Raw genomic sequence first — 23,149 nt, forward strand, 5'->3', positions numbered from 1 at the left:
TTGTCCCCGACCAAGTAGCTGCTCGGCACAACTGTAGTGCCGAGACCCCTCGGGCAGCCGCCCAAGAAGAGCCCACTTTCCTAGTGGAGTGGGCCTAAACCGATTTCGGTAACGGCAATCCTGCCGTAGAATGCGCCTGCTGAATCGTATTACAGATCCAGCGAGCAATAGTCTGCTTTGAAGCAGGAGCGCCAACCTTGTTGGCCACATACAGAACGAACATAGCTTCAGTCTTCCTGATTCTAGCCGTTCTGGTCACATAAATCTTCAAAGCCCTGACTACATCCAAGGACTCGGAATCCTCCAAGTCCCGTGTAGCCACAGGCACGACAATAGGTTGGTTCACATGAAAAGATGAGACCACTTTTGGCAGAAAGTGATGGCCCTATCCACGTGAAAAACCAAGTATGGGCCTTTATGTGATAAAGCCGCCAATACGGAAACACGTCTTGCCGAAGCTAACGCCAACAACATGACCACTTTTCACGTGAGGTATTTCAACTCCACAGTTTTGAGTGGTTCAAACCAAGGTGACTTGAGGAAACGCAACACCACGTTAAGATCCCAAGGCGCCACCGGAGGCACAAAGGGAGGCTGAATATGCAGCATCCCCTTCACAAAGGTCTGTACTTCAGGAATAGAGGCCAATTCTCTTTGAAAGAAAATGGAGAAGGCCGAAATCTGGACCTTTATGGACCCTAATTTTAGGCCCAAAGTCACTCCTGTTTGAAGGAAGCGAAGTAGACGGCCCAAATGGAACTCCTCCGTAGGAGCAGCTCTGGCCTCACACCAAGAAACATATTTCCGCCATATACGGTGATAATGTTTTAACGTCACGTCTTTCCTAGCCTTGATCAGGGTAGGAATGACTTCCTCCGGAATCACTTTTTCCGCTAGGATCCGGCGTTCAACCGCCATGCCGTCAAACGCAGCCGCGGTAAGTCTTGGAACAGACAGGGCCCCTGCCGCAGCAGGTTCTGCCTTAGAGGAAGAGGCCACGGATCCCCTGCGAGCAACTCTTGCAGCTCCGGATACCAAGTCCTCCGTGGCCAATCCGGAACAATGAGTATTGTTCTGACCCTGCTTCTTTGTATTATTCTGAACACCTTGGGTATGAGAGGAAGAGGAGGAAACACATAGACCGATCTGAACACCCAAGGTGTCACCAGAGCGTCTACCGCTACCGCCTGAGGGTCCCTTGACCTGGCACAATACCGCTTTAGCTTTTTGTTGAGACGGGATGCCATCATGTCGATTTGAGGTAGTCCCCAACGATCCGTGATCTATGCGAAGACTTCTTGATGAAGTCCCCACTCTCCCAGATGCAGGTCGTGCCTGCTGAGGAAGTCCGCCTCCCAGTTGTCCACCCCCGGGATGAACACCGCTGATATCGCGCTTACATGGCCTTCCGCCCAGCGTAGAATCCTGGTCGCTTCTGCCATGGCCATTCTGCTCCTTGTTCCGCCTTGGCGGTTTATATGAGCCACTGCCGTGACACTGTCTGACTGAATCAGAACCGGTTTTCTCCGAAGCAATTCCTCCGCTTAACGCAGGGCGTTGTATATGGCCCTCAACTCCAGGACGTTGATGTGGAGACAAGAATCTAGGCTTGACCAAAGACCTTGGAAATTTCTTCCCAGTGTCACTGCTCCCCAGCCTCGGAGGCTTGCGTCCGTGGTCACCAGGACCCAGTCCTGATTACCGAACCTGCGACCTTCTAGTAGGTGAGCACTGTTCAGCCACCACAGGAGAGATACCCTAGTCCTGGGAGACAGGGTGATCCTTTGATGCATTTGTAAATGGGACCCGGACCACTTGTCCAAGAGGTCCCATTGAAAAGTCCTCGCATGGAACCTGCCGAAAGGGATGGCCTCGTAGGAAGCCACCATCTTCCCCAGGACCCGCGTGCACTGATGCACTGAAACCATTTTTGGTTTTAATAGGTTCCTGACCATGGCTATGAGTTCCTGAACCTTTTCGATAGGAAGAAAAACCTTTTTCTGGTCTGTGTCTAGAATCAGCCCCAAAAAGGTCAGACGCGTTGTAGGGACTAGCTGGGACTTCGGTATATTGAGAATCCAGCCGTGTAAGTGCAACGTCTTCATGGACAGAGACACGCTGTCCAGCAACCTCTCCCGAGATCTCGCCTTTATGAGGAGATCGTCCAAGTATGGGATAATTGTGACCCCCTGCCTGCGCAGGAGCACCATCATTTCCGCCATTACCTTGGTGAAAATTCTCGGGGCCGTGGAAAGCCCAAACGGCAACGTCTGAAATTGGTAGTGACAGTCCTGCACTGCAAATCTCAGGAACGCCTGATGCGGGGGGAATATCGGAACATGAAGGTAAGCATCCTTTATGTCCAGGGACACCATCCAATCCCCCCCCTCCAGGCTAGCGATGACCGCCCTGAGTGATTCCATTTTGAACTTGAACCTCTTCAAGTACAGGTTCAGAGATTTCAGGTTTAAAATGGGTCTGACCGTACCGTCCGGTTTCGGGACCACAAACAGGGTTGAGTAATATCCCTCTCCTTGCTGGAGATGAGGAACTGTGACAATCACCTGTTGAATACACAATTTTTGGATTGCTGCCAACACTAGCTCCCTCTCTGACGGGGAAGCCGGCAGAGCCGATTTGAAAAATCGGTGAGGAGGCAAGTCTTCGAATTCCAGCCTGTATCCCTGAGAAACAATCTCTAACGCCCAAGGATCCACCTGCGAGTGAACCCAGACATGGCTGAAAAACCGAAGACGAGCCCCCACCAGATCTGCCTCCCCTCGGGAAGCCCCAGCGTCATGTGGTGGACTTTGCAGACGCAGGGGAGGACTTCTGCTCTTGGGAACTAGCTGTGTGCAGCTTTTTTTCCCCTGCCGTTCCCTCTGGCAACAAAGGATGATCCCCGTCCCTTCTTGTTTTTATTGGAACGAAAGGACTGCATTTGATAATGAGGTGCCTTTTTTGTATGCTGCGGGGGGACATAAGGTAAGAAATTTGACTTACCAGCCGTAGCCGTAGAGACAAGATCCGAGAGGCCGTCTCCAAACAACTCCACCCCTTTGTAAGGCAAGGACTCCATATGCCGCTTTGAATCGGCATCTCCCGTCCACTGTCTGGTCCACAAGAGCCGCCTAGCAGAAATAGACATAGCATTTATTCTGGAGCTTAATAAACAAATGTCTCTCTGAGCATCCCTCATATACAAGGCAGCATCTCTGATATGCTCTATGGTCATATGAATGGCATCCCTATCAAAGGTGTCAATTTCCGTAGATAAGGAATCTGCCCATGCCACAACCGTACTACAAACCCAGGCCGACGCCATAGCCGGTCGAGCAATAGTACCGGAATGATTGTAAATGTGCTTTAAGGTAATTTCCTGCCTGCGATCAGCAGGTTCCTTGAAAGAAGCCGTATCCTGAGAAGGCAGTGCCCCCCTTTTTGACAAACGTGTCAGCGCCTTGTTAACTTTTGGCGAAGATTCCTAGCGTATCCTATCAGTTTGTGGAAAAGGATACGCCATGAGAATCCTTTTGGGAACTTGTGGTCTCCTATCCGGAGATTCCCAAGCCTTTTCGCACAAGTCACTTAATTCAAATGAGGATGGAAAAGTGACTTCAGGCTTTTTCCCTTTATACATGTGTACCCTCGTGTCAGGGACAGGAGGTTCCTCAGTAATATGCAAAACCTCTTTAATGGCAATAATCATGTACCGTATACCCTATGCCACCTTCGGCTGTAATTTTGCATCTTCATAGTCGACACTAGAGTCAGTATCTGTGTCGGTATCTGTGTCATCGATCTGGGATATGGTGCGCTTCTGAGACCCCGAAGGACCTGGCGCCCCAGGGACAGGCATGGACTGGCTACCTGACTGATCCCTAGCTTCTGCCTCGTCTAACCTTTTATGCAATAGATTGACATTTGCATTCAAGACATTCAGCATATCCACCCATTCCGGTGTCGGCGTTGCCGACGGCGACCTGACATTCAAGCACTCCCCCTCCACATTAAGCGAGCCTTCCTCTTCAAACATGTCGACACACGCATACCGACACACTTCCCACACACACAGGGAACCCCTTTCCTGAAGACAGTATCCCTGTCAAGGCCCTTTGGAGAGACAGCGAGAGAGTATGCCAGCACACACCCCAGCGCAATGACCCTGGAGACCAACACAAAATGTTTTCCCCAGCAGCGCTGTATAATATGTAAACCGCCAATTATGTGCCCCCCCCCCTCTCTTTTAAGCACCCTTTCACCGTGTGTAAGCAGGGGAGAGTCCGGGGAGCTTCCTCTCAGCAGTGCTGTGGAGAGAAAATGGTGCTAGTGAGTGCTGAGGGAGAAGCCCCGCCCCCTCGATGGCGGGCTTCTGTCCCGCTCAAACTTAGCAAAATATGGCGGGGGCTCTTTTATATACATGTACAGAGCCCACCTGTACATGTATATAGTCTTTTTGCCATGCAGAGGTTTATATTGCTGCCAAGGGCGCCCCCCCCTGCGCCCTGCACCTTTACAGTGACTGGAGTAAGTAAGGTGTATGGGAGCAATGACGCACAGCTGCAGTGCTGTGCGTTACCTCAGTGAAGCTGAAGGCTTCTGCCGCCTGACGACTTCTGTCTTCTGTACTTCTAGCTCTGTGAGGAGAACGGCGGCGCGGCTCCGGGGGTGGACGCCCAGTAAGAACCTGCGTTCACCCCCTCTGGAGCTAATGGTGTCCAGTAGCCGAGGAAGCAGAGCCTATCTTTGACAAGAAGGTCTGCTCCTCTCTCCTCAGTCCCTCGATGCAGGGAGCCTGTTGCCAGCAGTGCTCCCTGTGAAAAAGTTAAAAGGTAGAAAAAAATCCGAACAAAAATGCTTCTAGGCAGAGAACTCTGGGGAGCTCTCTGCAGTGCACCCATCTTGCTCTGGGCACAGTGTAAAACTGAGGTCTGGAGGAGGGGCATAGAGGGAGGAGCCAGTGCACACCCAGAGTCCAAAGCTTTCTTAAAGTGCCCTATCTCCTGCGGAGCCCGTCTATTCCCCATGGTCCTTACGGAGTCCCAGCATCCTCAAGGACGTTAGAGAAAAAGGACTGTATAGTAATTGTTCAGCGATTTTATACAATTTTGTGAAATGCTGGCATAAACACTTTTTTGCCTCTCATCTGCAAGTTTAAAAAAAAAAACACTCATCAATACAACACATCTACGTACCTGTCCTACTACCTTTAATACATTAATTAGCTTTTTAGAGAAATTCACCTTAAAAATTGGTGTATTGAGGCTAGATGTATGAGGACTTCGCATAATTTGGCCAAAAAAATACAAATATTTAAACTCCTCCATGTGCATAATTATTCATTGGGAGGGGTTCACCAAAGATTCTGTACTATGCCCTGACATTTTTACCTTATAATAAAGATTCCTCCTACCTTTTCACCTGTTTAGGGGGGTGCACACAAAAACACGTGAATTAACTAGAGCTTGGAACTAAATTGCAAATCAAATTCGCAAGGCGCGTTTGCCATGAAAACGGCTCGTAGTACACAACTCACACACAATTGAATTGACCGCTATATGTGGTGATGTTTAAAGTTGTAAGTCACTTTCATCTAGTCAGCTGTACCTACTGCAACATATGATGCCTCAATGACAATGATCCACTTCACTTATATTTAACAATGCTCTCACAGATGATAAAGCATCTTTTGAAAGGAGAAAAATCAAAATATGATTCATATATTTTAATATTATGGAGCCAAATATAAATACCTGGAATGTTTTTATGGTAACTAAATCTACCCAGCATGTTACTAATACTATTCAACTGCTAAAAGAACAAGATCCCCATTTCTTTGCATAGTGGAGGCAGCCTATCAACTCCTGAGGAAGTGGTGACATCACTCAGACACTTCATGACCAATATCCATTAGGCATTTGATCCTGGTAAATTGATAGGCTGCACCCTCCTGACTGCTTCTATTGTGCACTCCACTCACTTCAAAGGCCATCAAACGCCAGGATGTGAAATTTTCATATATGAAGCATGGAAATAAAATGAAATATTCATGTAACTTCAAAGTAATGTGTAACTGAATGCTTTCATCCCCTTCATTAAAAACAGCAAAAAACACCTTGCGCATTCAGTAGTTTAACGCTAAAACACATGCTAATCGTTTTAAAAACTGACATAGCAAAGGATGGAAATGTCCAGCTGAGGGTGATAGATGCACTAGTGGTACGATTCGTTGTTTATTTTGCTTTAGAAGTTAACGGGGCGGGCTAAAATGTGGGGGGAAATTATATATATCTATATATATATCCATAGTGTCCACACTCACTGCTGCAATTATGCAACTTGGGCGGTGCTCCGTAAAGACCTTTAGAAGTCCAAAATATATCCAAGAAGAGTACAGGCACTCACCACTTTCCTGATAGTAGAAAATTTATTGTGTCTCACATAGAGACGAACAGCAGCATGTCAGCAAAAAAGGTGTCGACGTTTCGGCTCCATCTGAGCCTTTTTCAAGACAGACAAACTTCACAACAGGTACATACCCAGCAGCCCCTGGGATCCTCAGACCCCTTGTGAGACCATATGCTGGTGCGGTTGGCCCTGGGTTCCTCCTAATGCAAGACAATGCTAGACCTCATGTGGCTGGAGTATGTCAGCAGTTCCTGCAAGACGAAGGCATTGATGCTATGGACTGGCCCGCCCGTTCCCCAGACCTGAATCCAATTGAGCACATCTGGGACATCATGTCTCGCTCCATCCACCAATGCCATGTTGCACCACAGACTGTCCAGGAGTTGGCGGATGCTTTAGTCCAGGTCTGGGAGGAGATCCATCAGGAGACCATCCGCCACCTCATCAGGAGCATGCCCAGGCGTTGTAGGGAGGTCATACAGGCACGTGGAGGCCACACACACTACTGAGCCTCATTTTGACTTGTTTTAAGGACATTAAATCAATGTTGGATCAGCCTGTAGTGTGTTTTTCCACTTTAATTTTGAGAGTGACTCCAAATCCAGACCTCCATGGGTTAATAAATTTGATTTCCATTGATAATTTGTGTGTGATTTTGTTGTCAGCACATTCAACTATGTAAAGAACAAAGTATTTAATAAGAATATTTCATTCATTCAGATCTAGGATGTGTTATTTTAGTGTTCCCTTTATTTTTTTGAGCAGTGTATATATATATATATACATATACATACATACACACACACACACACATATATATTATTGTCAGGGTCAACGTTTCGGTCCTCTATGGAACCTTTGTCAAGACCAAAGTTTTAGGCTGCCATCTCCCCTGCACACATACTGCCTGTGGAGCTATAAATACCATAAGGGCCAGCCCACCAGTTAATTCCTAACCAATTAAAAACTTTCATTTAATATTTACATCAAAATGGTGTTTATATGTACTCACTTTGATTAAGGATTTCTTTTTCTAATTGGTGCTCTTGGATTGTTTTGGTATTATGGAGCTATAAAGGCCATGGGAAGCCTATATAATCACCGGCATATCCAGTGCGTCCTTATCTCTCAATTATACATACATTTTTAGTTGATCGATATATTGAACTATTTATGACGACTTGATGGCAGCTATGCATGTCAGTGTGTATATTAATTTATTTATTTTGACTGATTAACCCTCCAGGGTATGTCGTTATTTTGATGGCGCCAGCCCTGTTATGTTGTAGCTTTGAATTATTGTCTATAGCTGCATTTATCCCCTGTCTCCAGCACCAGAGCGGGCATTGCGTTCCAGTGATGTACGCCGGGCTGGTTGCTAGGAGACGCGGGGTGACGCGCGCGGGTCCTGTTACCAGATGACGCGCAACCGGAAGTGCCCGTTCTGGAATGGGAAGCGCGATGCGTTCCACGGCGGTGGCGTGCATTCCACCGCCGGGAACAGCTTTTATTCATCTTTTGTTATTGTTATTTCATTATTGCTTCCTGGTTTTCCTTTGCTGTTTGTAGTGATTAGTCTATACACACTGGCTCTGGCTATCTGGTGGATATTATACTACCATTATGATGTAAATATTATATGAAAGTTTCTAATTGGTTAGGAATTAACTGGTGGGCTGGCCCTTATGGTATTTATAGCTCCACAGGCAGGATGTGTGCAGGGGAGATGGCAGCCCTTAACTTTGGTCTTGCCAAAGGTTCCATAGAGGACCGAAACGTTGACCCTGACCCTGTAAACTATGTGAGCTGAATTAAAGAAATCTAATTTTCACTATTGAAGAAGCCTGGTGAGTGCATTCATTTTTCCTATGTTTGGTACAGTATCTGGAAGGGACTAAGGGACTGATCTCTGGCTATTGCACCCCAGCAGTTGTGACAGTTCAGTATGCGAGTGCATGCATATATATCTCTCTGGATAGATAGATAGATAGATAGATAGATAGATAGATAGATAGATAGATAGATAGATAGATAGATAGATAGATAGCGCAATGACTAATCGGCACTCAATGGTCTTCTAATCACAATAAATCACAGCGACAGCGTCTGAATTTACAATGTTTCTGGGACTTTATTCCCCGTCGTTATGTATGTGTTGCCTGTTGACTGGGAATAAAGTCCCCGAAACGCAGACGCTGGGATTTATTCTTGTGATTAGAAGACAACTGAGTGCTGATTAGTCTTTGCATCTAGGCTTCTCTTTTGCGCCTAGGTGCACCAAGGCTTATTAGCATAAGCCTTTCATCTACTGTTCTCAGCTGCAATACAATACAGAGAGAACAATACAGCAGGGCATTAAGTCACTACAGCAGGGGATTAAGTCCGACTGCCCTGGCTCAGTTAATCCTACTAAAGGGATAGAAGAGGAAGGCTCCAAATAAACAGGCTGAGGATCCCTTATCCAAAATTCTTCAGTCCTTTACTGTGATAATGGTATTATAATATAATATAATATAATATATATATATATATATATATATATATATTTACACATACACACACACACACACACACACACACACATACACACACACATCTCAATCCTATTTACACATATCATTGTCTCAGTATCGGACCCAAAAATTATATACAGGTTGAGCATCCCTCATTTCAAATTACAAATTTTTGGGTCCGATACTATTTTATAAAATGAAACCGAATGTGAATATGGATTCACATTCGGCTTCTAGAGTTAAGGAATTCCCACTTGTGTTACAGATACCCTGACATTTCTCACATTTTACATAAGATTATTGTTATTGTAATTTTTAATAGGCTGTGCCAATGGTCCCCAGCACGTTACAAAGTGCTTACACACAACACTAACATCCTACACTTTCAAATATTAGACACAACTAAGACTCAGCTACAGACTTGGACAACATATCCATTCATAGGCTGCTAGGGCAAGCTAGAACTTGCAGATCCACAAAAGTTGAAGAGCCACACATTGCCAGACCCAGTGCTAAGGACTTCTGTATCTTTCATCCATTTGTGATGCTGACATAGCATCGCAAAAGGTTTTAGGGGGAAGGGGAGCTTGGCCCAGGGGTATATCTTACACACCCTCCTCATCTTTTTGTAACACAGCAGTAGGAGAACCCTTCAATGTATAGAGGGTCTGATAAAGAGTAACCGGACCTCCCCTCCACCAAGCAAACATCTGCTACATTCCAGTAGAGATGAGAAGCCTGGAATCCCCACCCACTGCTCTTGTATTTTATCCCCCCAGGGAGCAGCAGCTGGAGACACAAAGGTCAGAATATGAAAAGACTGCCAGAGATTTCGCTGTCTCACTTGGCAACATATGCAATACATTCAGGCAGCAGAAAGTACTGTCACTTTTCTGTCATACTGCATTACCTGAGTGCCGCGCTGTTCTCTGGAGTCACTTGCGTTGTACTGTTGGACCTGCGAAGGTTATTGATAGCTCGGGGCGAGTCCCGCTGTTCAGGAGACATAACACACAATAATAAGTTGATGAAGGGCAAAGGAATAGCCAGAAATTGCAGGCTAAAGAGCAAGGACACTACAAGTACAAAAGGCACTGTTAGGTGACAGAACAATGGAGCAATTTGTAATCTTACCATTGAGTTTCCCTTGCTCCTGGTATCTGTGATGACAGAGATGGAACGTGAAATGTGTTTGGCGCTGACTGCGCTGCTTGGACGCCGAGTCACAGAGACCTGAGAGCCTGTGAGAGTAAGCTCGCCATTATTCCCCCCACCCTGACGGGAGGGGGTGCCAAGTGAGCTGTGCATGGGCACCTGTTGGAAACACAAGATGAAGACTTTGAGTTCTGCATTCAAAATGATGCAAAACCTTCACTTATTAAACTTTTCTCACAGCTTTATCATGTCTGGATAAGGAATGAACTACAGAAAAAGACACACACATCACAAGACTTTAAGGGGTTTATGTATAGTTGAAAGCACACCTGTTTGTGTGGTGTATCACACGTACATCTGCACTGCACAGTCTCACAAAATGAGCAAATATGAGAATGAAGACTTACACTTGGATCACATCTACACCTATCACCGGAGAGGTGGCAACAGGGATGTGAGGGGCATTCTCACACAAGTAAACTACCAGTACAGGTGTATTCACACAAATGCGGCCCATGCAGGCAAGCAGTATATATGCACTTTAGTATAGGACAAGTGCAAGCTAGTGATAAGGACTTCTAGTACGCCAGGTGCATATGCTGCCAATACAGAGATGTGCAGCATATGTGCGCAAGCATACTTATTATAATGTATGCCCCGTTTTACTTCAATCTCTGCATCAGCACCAAAGTCTGTGAAATTTACAAAGCAGAAGATGGGAAACAAAGACGGAAGCTCGTTTGGGCAGTCTGCAGCATAATCGAAAAAAATATATATTTCTAGAAACAGAATGTACTTCATTTCATTAAAACAAACTGCATAATTACGTAAAAAAATTGCTATATAAGACAGCATGTTTTACTTGAAGAACATTGGTCCTACTTCATGTTTGCAAGGAAGCGGCTGTGCAATTCTGTATAATTAAAATGCGAATGCAGCAGGAGGCGCCTGTAGGAGATTGTGAGGTCAGTGCTACAACTGCTATAGAGGGTATAATTGTTCATGTATGCATAGTACTTGTCTTTTAGAAAAAGTCAGTTTTGACTGAAATGTTGAGCAGGCAGACACAGATTGTTGTCTTATTTCTTCAGTAAACCCACTGAGGCACCAGGGCAGGATTATGTGGGCTATAGTGGAGTGCTGGTGACTCCACAGAGACGTCCGGTACCAGTAAAAGTACCCAGGTGTCTTTGTCATGACATGATACAGTTTTCAGCAGATATTTATCAAAATAACTAACATGGCACCTATAACGGGATTTTATACCAAATGTATCATTTTTACTGTGAATAATAAAAGCATTGCACCAAGTACATAAATATAATAATCAAATGTACAAAATTGATGTAACAAAAAGCGTTTCCACTAATAGTTAGTATGAATCACAAATTTTCAGTGACTAAACTGCAATTAAGCTCCAATGTGTGCACTGTTTTGTCAATGTAGCAGACATACATGCAATATGAAGTAACCAGCTTGTGCAGCAACAAAAGAGACTAATATCACCACCCGCATCTGATGTGCCAACGTTTCAGGACAACTGTGTGTCCTTTTGTCAAAGTTAATTTAAGTCGCTCAATTCCCATAAACCTGCTGGACCAGGTGGCCACAACCATTTAGTCACATTTTCTATACCACCACTTCTAACTTTACACTTCCACTATATATTCAATGTAAATATATGTATAATGTATATAGATATCTACATTCTTAAGGGGGGTACTCACGGAGCGATCGCTGCTTAAAATCTAAGCAATCCGACTAGATTGCTTAGATTTTAAGCACGATCGCTCCGTGTGTAGCCCCCTCAGCGATAGCGATGCGCAGCCCCGCGCATCGCTATCGCTGCTGCTAGATTGGCCTGCATGCAGGCCAATCCAGCGGGTCGCTCACTTCACCCGCTGGGTGAAGTGAGCGGCCCCCCCGTCTCCCCCCGCACGCTCAGCACAGATCGCGCTGTGCTGAGCGCCGGGAGAGATGTGTGCTGAGCGGTTCGCTCAGCACACATCTCTCTGACATCGGCCAGTGAGTACTGGCCTATAAACTCCCACACAGAGCAGGAACTTATGTGATGTTATCGGTCTCCGCTGATTGGTCTTCAGTTATGAACACGACTAGACAAAACATTGCTTGATGTTTCAAAGACCTGGGTTTTGTGTGGGTATGAAAAGTCTTTGGACAACAATAAATACACTTCTTTACAAGCATGGTCATATTCCCACCTACTGTAAAAGAAACACAGAGGGAAGCCAAACAACTCTAGCGCTTTAAATAAAGAACATGGGGGCAGATGTATTAAGCCTGGAGAAGAATAAAGAAGTGATAAAATAGTGATAAGTGCAAGGTGATATCACACCAGCCAATCATTACAGGTTTGAAAAATTAGCTAGGAGCTGACTGGCTGGTGTGTTATCACATTGCACTTATCACTATTTTATCACTTCTTTATCCCTTCTCCAGGCTTAATACATTTGCCCCATAGAACCAAAAGACTAAATAAGAGATACAGTGTAAACACAACGTAATAATAAGAATTTACTTACCGATAATTCTATTTCTCGTAGTCCGTAGTGGATGCTGGGAACTCCGTAAGGACCATGGGGAATAGCGGCTCCGCAGGAGACTGGGCACAAAAGTAAAGCTTTAGGACTACCTGGTGTGCACTGGCTCCTCCCCCTATGACCCTCCTCCAAGCCTCAGTTAGGATACTGTGCCCGGACGAGCGTACACAATAAGGAAGGATTTATGAATCCCGGGTAAGACTCATACCAGCCACACCAATCACACCGTACAACTTGTGATCTGAACCCAGTTAACAGCATGATAACAGAGGAGCCTCTGGATAGATGGCTCACAACAACAATAACCCGATTTAGTTAACAATAACTATGTACAAGTATTGCAGACAATCCGCACTTGGGATGGGCGCCCAGCATCCACTACGGACTACGAGAAATAGAATTATCGGTAAGTAAATTCTTATTTTCTCTGACGTCCTAGTGGATGCTGGGAACTCCGTAAGGACCATGGGGATTATACCAAAGCTCCCAAACGGGCGGGAGAGTGCGGATGACTCTGCAGCACCGAATGAGAGAACTCCAGGTCCTCCTCAGCCAGGGTATCAAATTTGTAGAATTTAGCAAACGTGTTTGCCCCTGACCAAGTAGCTGCTCGGCAAAGTTGTAAAGCCGAGACCCCTCGGGCAGCCGCCCAAGATGAGCCCACCTTCCTTGTGGAATGGGCTTTTACAGATTTTGGCTGTGGCAGGCCTGCCACAGAATGTGCAAGCTGAATTGTATTACAAATCCAACGAGCAATAGTCTGCTTAGAAGCAGGAGCACCCAGCTTGTTGGGTGCATACAGGATAAACAGCGAGTCAGATTTTCTGTCTCCAGCCGTCCTGGAAACATATATTTTCAGGGCCCTGACTACGTCCAACAACTTGGAGTCCTCCAAGTCACTAGTAGCCGCAGGTACCACAATAGGTTGGTTCAGATGAAACACTAAAAAAAACACCTTAGGGAGAAAATGAGGACGAGTCCTCAATTCCGCCCTGTCTGAATGGAAGATCAGATAAGGGCTTTTACAGGATAAAGCCGCCAATTCTGACACGCGCCTGGCCGAGGCCAGGGCCAACAACATGACCACTTTCCATGTGAGATATTTTAACTCCACAGATTCAAGTGGTTCAAACCAATGTGACTTTAGGAACCCCAAAACTACATTGAGATCCCAAGGTGCCACTGGAGGCACAAAAGGAGGCTGTATATGCAGTACCCCTTTTACAAACGTCTGAACTTCAGGAACTGAAGCTAGTTCTTTCTGGAAGAAAATTGACAGGGCCGAAATTTGAACCTTAATGGACCCCAATTTTAGGCCCATAGACACTCCTGTTTACAGGAAATGCAGGAATCGACCTAGTTGAAATTCCTCCATCGGGGCCTCGCACCACGCAACATATTTTCGCCAAATGCGGTGATAATGCTTTGCGGTTACATCCTTCCTGGCTTTGATCAGGGTAGGGATGACTTCATCCGGAATGCCTTTTTCCTTCAGGATCCGGCGTTCAACCGCCCTGCCGTCAAACGCAGCCGCGGTAAGTCTTGAAATAGACAGGGTCCTTGCTGGAGCAGGTCCCTTCTTAGAGGTAGAGGCCACGGGTTCTCCGTGAGCATCTCTTGAAGTTCCGGGTACCAAGTCCTTCTTGGCCAATCCGGAGCCACGAGTATAGTTCTTACTCCCCTCCGTCTTATAATTCTCAGTACTTTTGGTATGAGAGGAAGAGGAGGGAACACATACACTGACTGGTACACCCACGGTGTTACCAGAGCGTCCACAGCTATTGCCTGAGGGTCCCTTGACCTGGCGCAATACCTGTCCAATTTTTTGTTTAGGCGGGACGCCATCATGTCCACCTTTGGTTTTTAATCATGTGGAAGACTTCTGGGTGAAGTCCCCACTCTCCCGGGTGGAGGTCGTGCCTGCTGAGGAAGTCTGCTTCCCAGTTGTCCACTCCCGGAATGAACACTGCTGACAATGCTATCACATGATTTTCCGCCCAGCGAAAAATCCTTGCAGCTTCTGCCATTGCCCTCCTGCTTCTTGTGCCGCCCTGTCTGTTTACGTGGGCGACTGCCGTGATGTTGTCAGACTGGATCAGCACCGGCTGACCTTGAAGCAGAGGTCTTGCTTGGCTTAGGGCATTGTAAATGGCCCTTAGCTCCAAAATATTTATGTGAAGTGATGTCTCCAGGCTTGAATACAAGCCCTGGAAATTTCTTCCCTGTGTGACTGCTCCCCAGCCTCGCAGGCTGGCATCCGTGGTCACCAGGACCCAGTCCTGAATGCCGAATCTGCGGCCCTCTAGAAGATGAGCACTCTGCAACCACCACAGGAGAGACACCCTTGTTTTTGGTGACAGGGTTATCCGCTGATGCATCTGAAGATGCGATCCGGACCATTTGTCCAGCAGGTCCCACTGGAAAGTTCTTGCGTGGAATCTGCCGAATGGAATTGCTTCGTAGGAAGCCACCATTTTTCCCAGGACCCTTGTGCACTGATGCACTGACACTTGGCCTGGTTTTAGGAGGTTTCTGACTAGTTCGGATAACTCCCTGGCTTTCTCCTCCGGGAGAAACACCTTTTTCTGGACTGTGTCCAGGATCATCCCTAGGAATAGAAGACGTGTCGTCGGGATCAGCTGCGATTTTGGAATATTGAGAATCCAACCGTGCTGCCGCAACACTACTTGAGATAGTGCTACCCCGACTACCAACTGTTCCCTGGATCTTGCCCTTATCAGGAGATCGTCCAAGTAAGGGATAACTAAAACTCCCTTCCTTCGAAGGAGTATCATCATTTCGGCCATTACTTTGGTAAAAGACCCGGGGTGCCGTGGACAAACCAAACGGCAGCGTCTGAAACTGATAGTGACAGTTCTGTACCACAAACCTGAGGTACCCTTGGTGAGAAGGGTAAATTGGGACATGGAGATAAGCATCCTTGATGTCCAGAGACACCATATAATCCCCTTCTTCCAGGTTCGCAATCACTGCTCTGAGTGACTCCATCTTGAATTTGAACCTTTGTATGTAAGTGTTCAAGGATTTCAGATTTAAAATGGGTCTCACCGAGCCGTCCGGCTTCGGTACCACAAACAGCGTGGAATAAACCCCTTTCCCTGTTGTAGGAGGGCTACCGTGATTATCACCTGCTGGGAATACAGCTTGTGAATGGCTTCCAATACCGCCTCCCTGTCGGAGGGAGACGTCGGTAAAGCAGACTTTAGGAAACGGCGAAGGGGAGACGTCTCGAATTCCAATTTGTACCCCTGAGATAACACCTGAAGGATCCAGGGGTCCACCTGTGAGTGAGCCCACTGCACGCTGACATTTTTGAGACGGGCCCCCACCGTGCCTGAGTCCGCTTGTAAAGCTCCAGCGTCATGCTGAGGACTTGGCAGAAACGGGAGAGGGCTTCTGTTCCTGGGAACTGGCTGTTTGCTGCAGCCTTTTTCCTCTCCCTCTGCCACGGGGCAGAAATGAGGAGCCTTTTGCCCACTTGCCCTTATGGGGCCTAAAGGACTGCGCCTGATAATACGGCGTCTTCTTATGTTGAGAGGCTACCTGGGGTAAAAAAATGTGGATTTCCCAGCCGTTGCCGTGGCCACCAGGTCTGTTAGACCTACCCCAAATAACTCCTCCCTTTTATAAGGCGATACTTCCATATGCCTTTTGGAATCAGCATCACCTGACCACTGTCTTGTCCATAACCCTCTTCTGGCAGAAATGGACAGCGCACTTACTCTTGATGCCAGTCGGCAAATATCCCTCTGTGCATCACGCATATATAGAAATGCATCTTTTAAATGCTCTATAGTCAGTAATACACTGTCCCTATCTAGGGTATCAATATTGTCAGTCAGGGAATCCGACCAAGCCACCCCAGCACTGCACATCCAGGCTGAGGCGATTGCTGGTCGCAGTATCACACCCGTGTGAGTGTATATACATTTTAGGATATTTTCCTGCTTTCTGTCAGCAGGTTCCTTAAGGGCGGCCGTATCCGGGGACGGTAGTGCCACCTGTTTAGACAAGCGTGTGAGCGCTTTATCCACCCTAGGGGTTGTTTCCCAACGTGCCCTATCCTCTGGCGGGAAGGGGTATGATGCTAATAACTTTTTAGGAATTAACAGTTTTTATCGGGGGAAACCCACGCATCATCACACACTTCATTTAATTCCTCAGATGCAGGAAAAACTACAGGCAGTTTTTTCTCACCCAACATAATACCCTTTTTAGTGGTACTGGTATTATCAGAAATATGTAAAACATTTTCCATAGCCTCAATCATGTAACGTGTGGCCCTACTGGAAGTCACATTCGTCTCTTAATCGTCGACACTGGAGTCAGTATCCGTGTCGGCGTCTGTATCTGCCATCTGAGGTAACGGGCGTTTTAGAGCCCCTGATGGCTTTTGAGACGCCTGGACAGGCACAGGCTGAGTAGCCGGCTGTCTCATGTCATCAATCTTTTGTAAAGAGCTGACACTGTCACGTAATTCCTTCCATAAGCTCAGCCACTCAGGTGTCGACTCCCTAGGGGGTGACATCTCCATTACAGGCAATTGCTCCGCCTCCACACCATTTTCCTCCTCATACATGTCGACACAATCGTACCGACACACAGCATACACACAGGGAATGCTCTGATAGAGGACAGGACCCCACTAGCCCTTTGGGGAGACAGAGGGAGAGTATGCCAGCACACACCAGAGCGCTATATATATACAGGGATAACCTTATAGAAGTGTTTTTCCCCTTATAGCTGCTGTTTTATTAATACTGCGCTTAATTAGTACCCCCCCTCTCTTTTTTAACCCCTTTCTGTAGTGTAGTAACTGCAGGGGAGAGCCAGGGAGCTTCCCTCCAACGGAGCTGTGAGAGAAAATGGCGCCAGTGTGCTGAGGAGATAGGCTCCGCCCCTTTTTCGCGGACTTTTCTCCTGCATTTTTATGGATTCTGGCAGGGGTTAAAATACATCCATATAGCCCTGGGGGTTATATGTGATGTATGTTTGCCAGCCAAGGTGTTTTTATTGCTGCTCAGGGCGCCCCCCCCCAGCGCCCTGCACCCTCAGTGACCGCAGTGTGAGGTGTGTATGAGGAGCAATGGCGCACAGCTGCAGTGCTGTGCGCTACCTTGGTGAAGACTGATGTCTTCTGCCGCCGATTTTCCGGACCTCTTCTTGCTTCTGGCTCTGTAAGGGGGCCGGCGGCGCGGCTCTGGGACCGGACTCCGAGGCTGGGCCTGTGTTCGGTCCCTCTGGAGCTAATGGTGTCCAGTAGCCAAGAAGCCCAAGCTGGCTGCAAGCAGGCAGGTTCGCTTCTTCTCCCCTTAGTCCCTCGATGCAGTGAGCCTGTTGCCAGCAGGTCTCACTGAAAATAAAAAACCTAAAACTAAACTTTCACTAAGAAGCTCAGGAGAGCCCCTAGTGTGCACCCTTCTCGGCCGGGCACAAAAATCTAACTGAGGCTTGGAGGAGGGTCATAGGGGGAGGAGCCAGTGCACACCAGGTAGTCCTAAAGCTTTACTTTTGTGCCCAGTCTCCTGCGGAGCCGCTATTCCCCATGGTCCTTACGGAGTTCCCAGCATCCACTAGGACGTCAGAGAAAAAGGTTTTAATAACCTAGGAAACCTGGAACAAGCGCATGAACAATACATTAGAAAGAAAGCAATGTTCATTATAAAATATGCACATGGCTTTTGTGTCCTAAACAGTTCTGGATGAAGACATCAAGATGCTCACAGGTACTAATCTATTACTGAGAAACCACTGAATAATTAGTAACACCTGCACTACACATCACACAACACTCCAGATAATATCCCATAGTTACAAAACTATCAGTTCAGAGCTGGACTGGCCCACAGGGGAAACCCCCAAAGGCCCCACATCCTCCACGAGGTATCAGGTTCCAGACTGTGCACTTGAGTTATACATTATACAGTACATATGTTACATTATACTGCACAGGACTATGATGTATTTTCTACAGTGTATTCCTGTTATTAACCTGGTACATTATTATAAATGTACTACAGGTTGAGTCTCCCTTATCCAAAATGCTTGGGACCAGAGGTATTTTGGATATGGGATTTTTCCGTATTTTGGAATAATTGCATACCATAATGAGATATCATGGTGATGGGACCTAAATCTAAGCACAGAATGCATTTATGTTTCATATACACCTTCTACACACAGCCTGAAGGTCATTTTAGCCAATATTTTTTATAACTTTGTGCATTGAACAAAGTGTGTGTACATTCACACAATTCATTTATGTTTCATATACACCTTTTGCACACAGCCTGAAGGTCATTTAATACAATATTTTTAATAACTTTGTGTATTAAACAAAGTTTGTGTACATTGAGCCATCAAAAAACAAAGGTTTCACTATCTCACTCTCACTCAAAAAAATCCGTATTTCGGAATATTCCGTATTTCGGAATATTTGGATATGGGATACTCAACCTGTAGTAGTATTTACTACATTTATTTATCATGGGGCCCAGACAATACAATTTCTAATGGTTAGCCAAACCTCTGTGGTGGCCACAACCCTATAAACATGGGCCCCTACAACTGCATCTCCTCGCCGGGACCTTCATGTCCCAGTCCGACACAGTATCAGTTTCATCAAACATCACACAATAACAAAGTCTTAATAAGTGGAATTTTAGGAAGCAGAATGGAAGTATCGTAGCTTCATTTTTGTTTGCTACCTCTATCAAAAAAGGGACATTATGGGCTTATTTATCATTGGCGACAGTGTGGCCCTGTAAACTATAATTTCTTACTGCTACTTATCACATTGCTAAGCAATGCATAGGTGTAAATGCTGGAGCGTTAGGCAAACAGCTTCAAACTCTCCTGCAATGGTCGGATCAGGAGGTTGCATCTTACGAGCTGCTTAAAAACGGAGATGATGGACCTCCAAATCCCATTAAAGGAAGCACACACTGAGGGGTAATTAAACTACTTTTCGTTGCGGCTGCCGCTAGATGGTGCCCAGCAGACAATTCAAGTGTTGCTCCACGTGGACGAGATTAGCAGCAGGGGGGGCGGGAGAGACATTTCAGCTTGGAGCCTGGAGGTGGCCAGCTGAACTGTGCTTAGTCGGGTATTTGAGCACCAAAACAGCATTTGTGAATCACAACCATTACTTTAAATGGGTTTAGCAGCTTTACAAGTCTAAACCCTGTCTGTTTGGGGCGCGACGTGCAATAAAAAGAACATTTGAATCGTGCACCCTGATCTCCCATCACTTTAGACAGAAGATCGGGCACGCAGAAACAAATGAATCACCCCCACTGCGCTAAAAATAACTGTACGGAGTGCGCGGCCACCAGATAATTAAAGAGCAATGATAATTGCTGTGCTATATAAGAAACTCTTAATAAATAAATCAATAATTGCTCTGAGGATGGGACCATCTATCTGACCCGCAGAGTGATCTGTACAATGTGTTCCAGGCTTAACACCTTAGGTGGCATTAGTGAAGCCAAACGGGAACAGTATTGGTGAAGCCATTAGCTTTGGAAATGTGATCATGTAACATTTAACTCAAAATAACAATTTTCAATATTTACAAATAATAACCTAGAGATGTGCACTTGAAATTTTTCAGGTTTTGTGTTTTGGTTTTGGGTTCGGTTCTGCGGCCGTGTTTTGGGTTCGACCGCGTTTTGGCAAAACCTCACCAAATTTTTTTTGTCGGATACGGGTGTGTTTTGGATTCGGGTGTTTTTTTCAAAAAACACTAAAAAACAGCTTAAATCATAGAATTTGGGGGTCATTTTGATCCCAAAGTATTATTAACCTCAAAAACCATAATTTCCACTCATTTTCAGTCTATTCTGAATACCTCACAATATTATTTTTAGTCCTAAAATTTGCACCGAGGTCGCTGGATGACTAAGCTAAGCGACCCTAGTGGCCGACACAAACACCTGGCCCATCTAGGAGTGGCACTGCAGTGTCACGCAGGATGGCCCTTCCAAAAAACACTCCCCAAACAGCACATGACGCAAAGAAGAAAAAAAAAGAGGCGCAATGAGGTAGCTGTGTGAGTAAGCTAAGCGACCCTAGTGGCCGACACAAACACCTGGCCCATCTAGGAGTGGCACTGCAGTGTCACGCAGGATGGCCCTTCCAAAAAACACTCCCCAAACAGCACATGACGCAAATAAAAATGAAAGAAAAAAAGAGGTGCAAGATGGAATTGTCCTTGGGCCCTCCCACCCACCCTTATGTTGTATAAACAGGACATGCACACTTTAACCAACCCATCATTTCAGTGACAGGGTCTGCCACACGACTGTGACTGAAATGACGGGTTGGTTTGGACCCCCACCGAAAAAGAAGCAATTAATCTCTCCTTGCACAAACTGGCTCTACAGAGGCAAGATGTCCACCTCATCATCATCCTCCGATATATCACCGTGTACATCCCGCTCCTCACAGATTATCAATTCGTCCCCACTGGAATCCACCATCTCAGCTCCCTGTGTACTTTGTGGAGGCAATTGCTGCTGGTCAATGTCTCCACGGAGGAATTGATTATAATTCATTTTAATGAACATCATCTTCTCCACATTTTCTGGAAGTAACCTCGTACGCCGATTGCTGACAAGGTGAGCGGCGGCACTAAACACTCTTTCGGAGTACACACTTGTGGGAGGGCAACTTAGGTAGAATAAAGCCAGTTTGTGCAAGGGCCTCCAAATTGCCTCTTTTTCCTGCCAGTATAAGTACGGACTGTCTAACGTGCCTACTTGGATGCGGTCACTCATATAATCCTCCACCATTCTTTCAATGGGGAGAGAATCATATGCAGTGACAGTAGACGACATGTCCGTAATCGTTGTCAGGTCCTTCAGTCCAGACCAGATGTCAGCATCAGCAGTCGCTCCAGACTGCCCTGCATCACCGCCAGCGGGTGGGCTCGGAATTCTGAGCCTTTTCCTCGCACCCCCAGTTGCGGGAGAATGTGAAGGAGGAGATGTTGACAGGTCGCGTTCCGCTTGACTTGACAATTTTGTCACCAGCAGGTCTTTGAACCCCAGCAGACTTGTGTCTGCCGGAAAGAGAGATCCAAGGTAGGTTTTAAATCTAGGATCGAGCACGGTGGCCAAAATGTAGTGCTCTGATTTCAACAGATTGACCACCCGTGAATCCTTGTTAAGCGAATTAAGGGCTCCATCCACAAGTCCCACATGCCTAGCGGAATCGCTCCCTTTTAGCTCCTCCTTCAATGCCTCCAGCTTCTTCTGCAAAAGCCTGATGAGGGGAATGACCTGACTCAGGCTGGCAGTGTCTGAACTGACTTCACGTGTGGCAAGTTCAAAAGGTTGCAGAACCTTGCACAACGTTGAAATCATTCTCCACTGCGCTTGAGACAGGTACATTCCACCTCCTATATGGTGCTCAATTGTATAGGCTTGAATGGCCTTTTGCTGCTCCTCCAACCTCTGAAGCATATATAGGGTTGAATTCCACCTCGTTACCACTTCTTGCTTCAGATGATGGCAGGGCAGGTTCAGGCGTTTTTGGTGGTGCTCCAGTCTTCTGTACGTGGTGCCTGTACGCCGAAAGTGTCCCGCAATTCTTCTGGCCACCGACAGCATCTCTTGCACGCCCCTGTCGTTTTTTAAAAAATTCTGCACCACCAAATTCAAGGTATGTGCAAAACATGGGACGTGTTGGAATTTGCCCATATTTAATGCACACTGTCACGATCCGGGTATCTGGACGCCATTTCTTACCCATCAGATGCCTCCTAAGGCTGGCTCAGCGCTCCAGGACCGGATCCCATCTGTTATCCTGATGTGTAAATTCCTGTATCCTCTCCTGTCACTCTGGGACGCTGTCACAGTAAACGCCATATTACACCTGGCATGGCGTCTCCCGCGGCCTCCGCCGCCGTCCCTGCTCTTCTGCATGCAGAGTGTCTGAGTGGCGATTACGTCAGCCGCGGCCTCCGCTGTGTCCGCGTGGTTGGATGTGCATCTGTCAGCCTGGCGCCTCCTGTCTCCGGTGGCCGGCGCCGCCATTACTGTTTTCATTACCACATGGATTACAAACCAAACTTCCCTCCAAGTGTCTGCATGGGCGCAGCCATCTTGGATTCTGTCAGCTGATCATTTCCACCAATCTGTTCTCAGTATTGATAATCTGCATAATTGCCTAGCCAATCCCTTCCTTGCTGCAGGTATAAATACACTGTGCCTGAGCAAGGAAGGCGTCAGTGCTTTGGTTGTCAAACCTAGTTCCTGTTTGTCTCTCTCCTGTGATTGTCTTCCAGGTTCCAGCTCCTGTCTCAAGACTTCCACCATAGAGACCCGCACCAGCATTCCACCTGCGGTGTAGCCTGACTCTCCAATCCATTGTGGATTCATCTGTTTCCAGCTACAACATTACCTGCTTCCAGCTCAGCTTCCAGCAGAGTACAGCTTCCCTTAAAGGGCCGGTGTCCTTTCTACACTTTACCACTCTCCACCGGTATTA

The 23,149-nt window shown here is 46.6% G+C and overlaps 1 protein-coding gene across 5 annotated transcripts in view; it reads right to left on the reverse strand.

Annotated features, from left to right (window-relative positions):
- Positions 1 to 23,149, reverse strand: part of CEP131 (centrosomal protein 131) — a 377,073-nt gene that overhangs the window by 327,636 nt on the left and 26,288 nt on the right. For all 5 annotated transcript variants that reach the window (XM_063961104.1, XM_063961102.1, XM_063961103.1 and 2 more), the window contains exons 2-3: positions 10,056 to 10,235; positions 9,832 to 9,914 (exon numbers count right to left, since the gene is read on the reverse strand). In XM_063961104.1, coding sequence (XP_063817174.1) covers positions 9,832 to 9,914; positions 10,056 to 10,229 — 257 coding nt within the window. In that variant the 5' untranslated portion in view covers positions 10,230 to 10,235. The remainder of the gene's footprint in view (positions 1 to 9,831; positions 9,915 to 10,055; positions 10,236 to 23,149) is intronic.

The sequence above is a fragment of the Pseudophryne corroboree genome, chromosome 3, assembly GCF_028390025.1.
Source record: "Pseudophryne corroboree isolate aPseCor3 chromosome 3, aPseCor3.hap2, whole genome shotgun sequence".
Lineage (NCBI taxonomy): Eukaryota > Metazoa > Chordata > Amphibia > Anura > Myobatrachidae > Pseudophryne > Pseudophryne corroboree.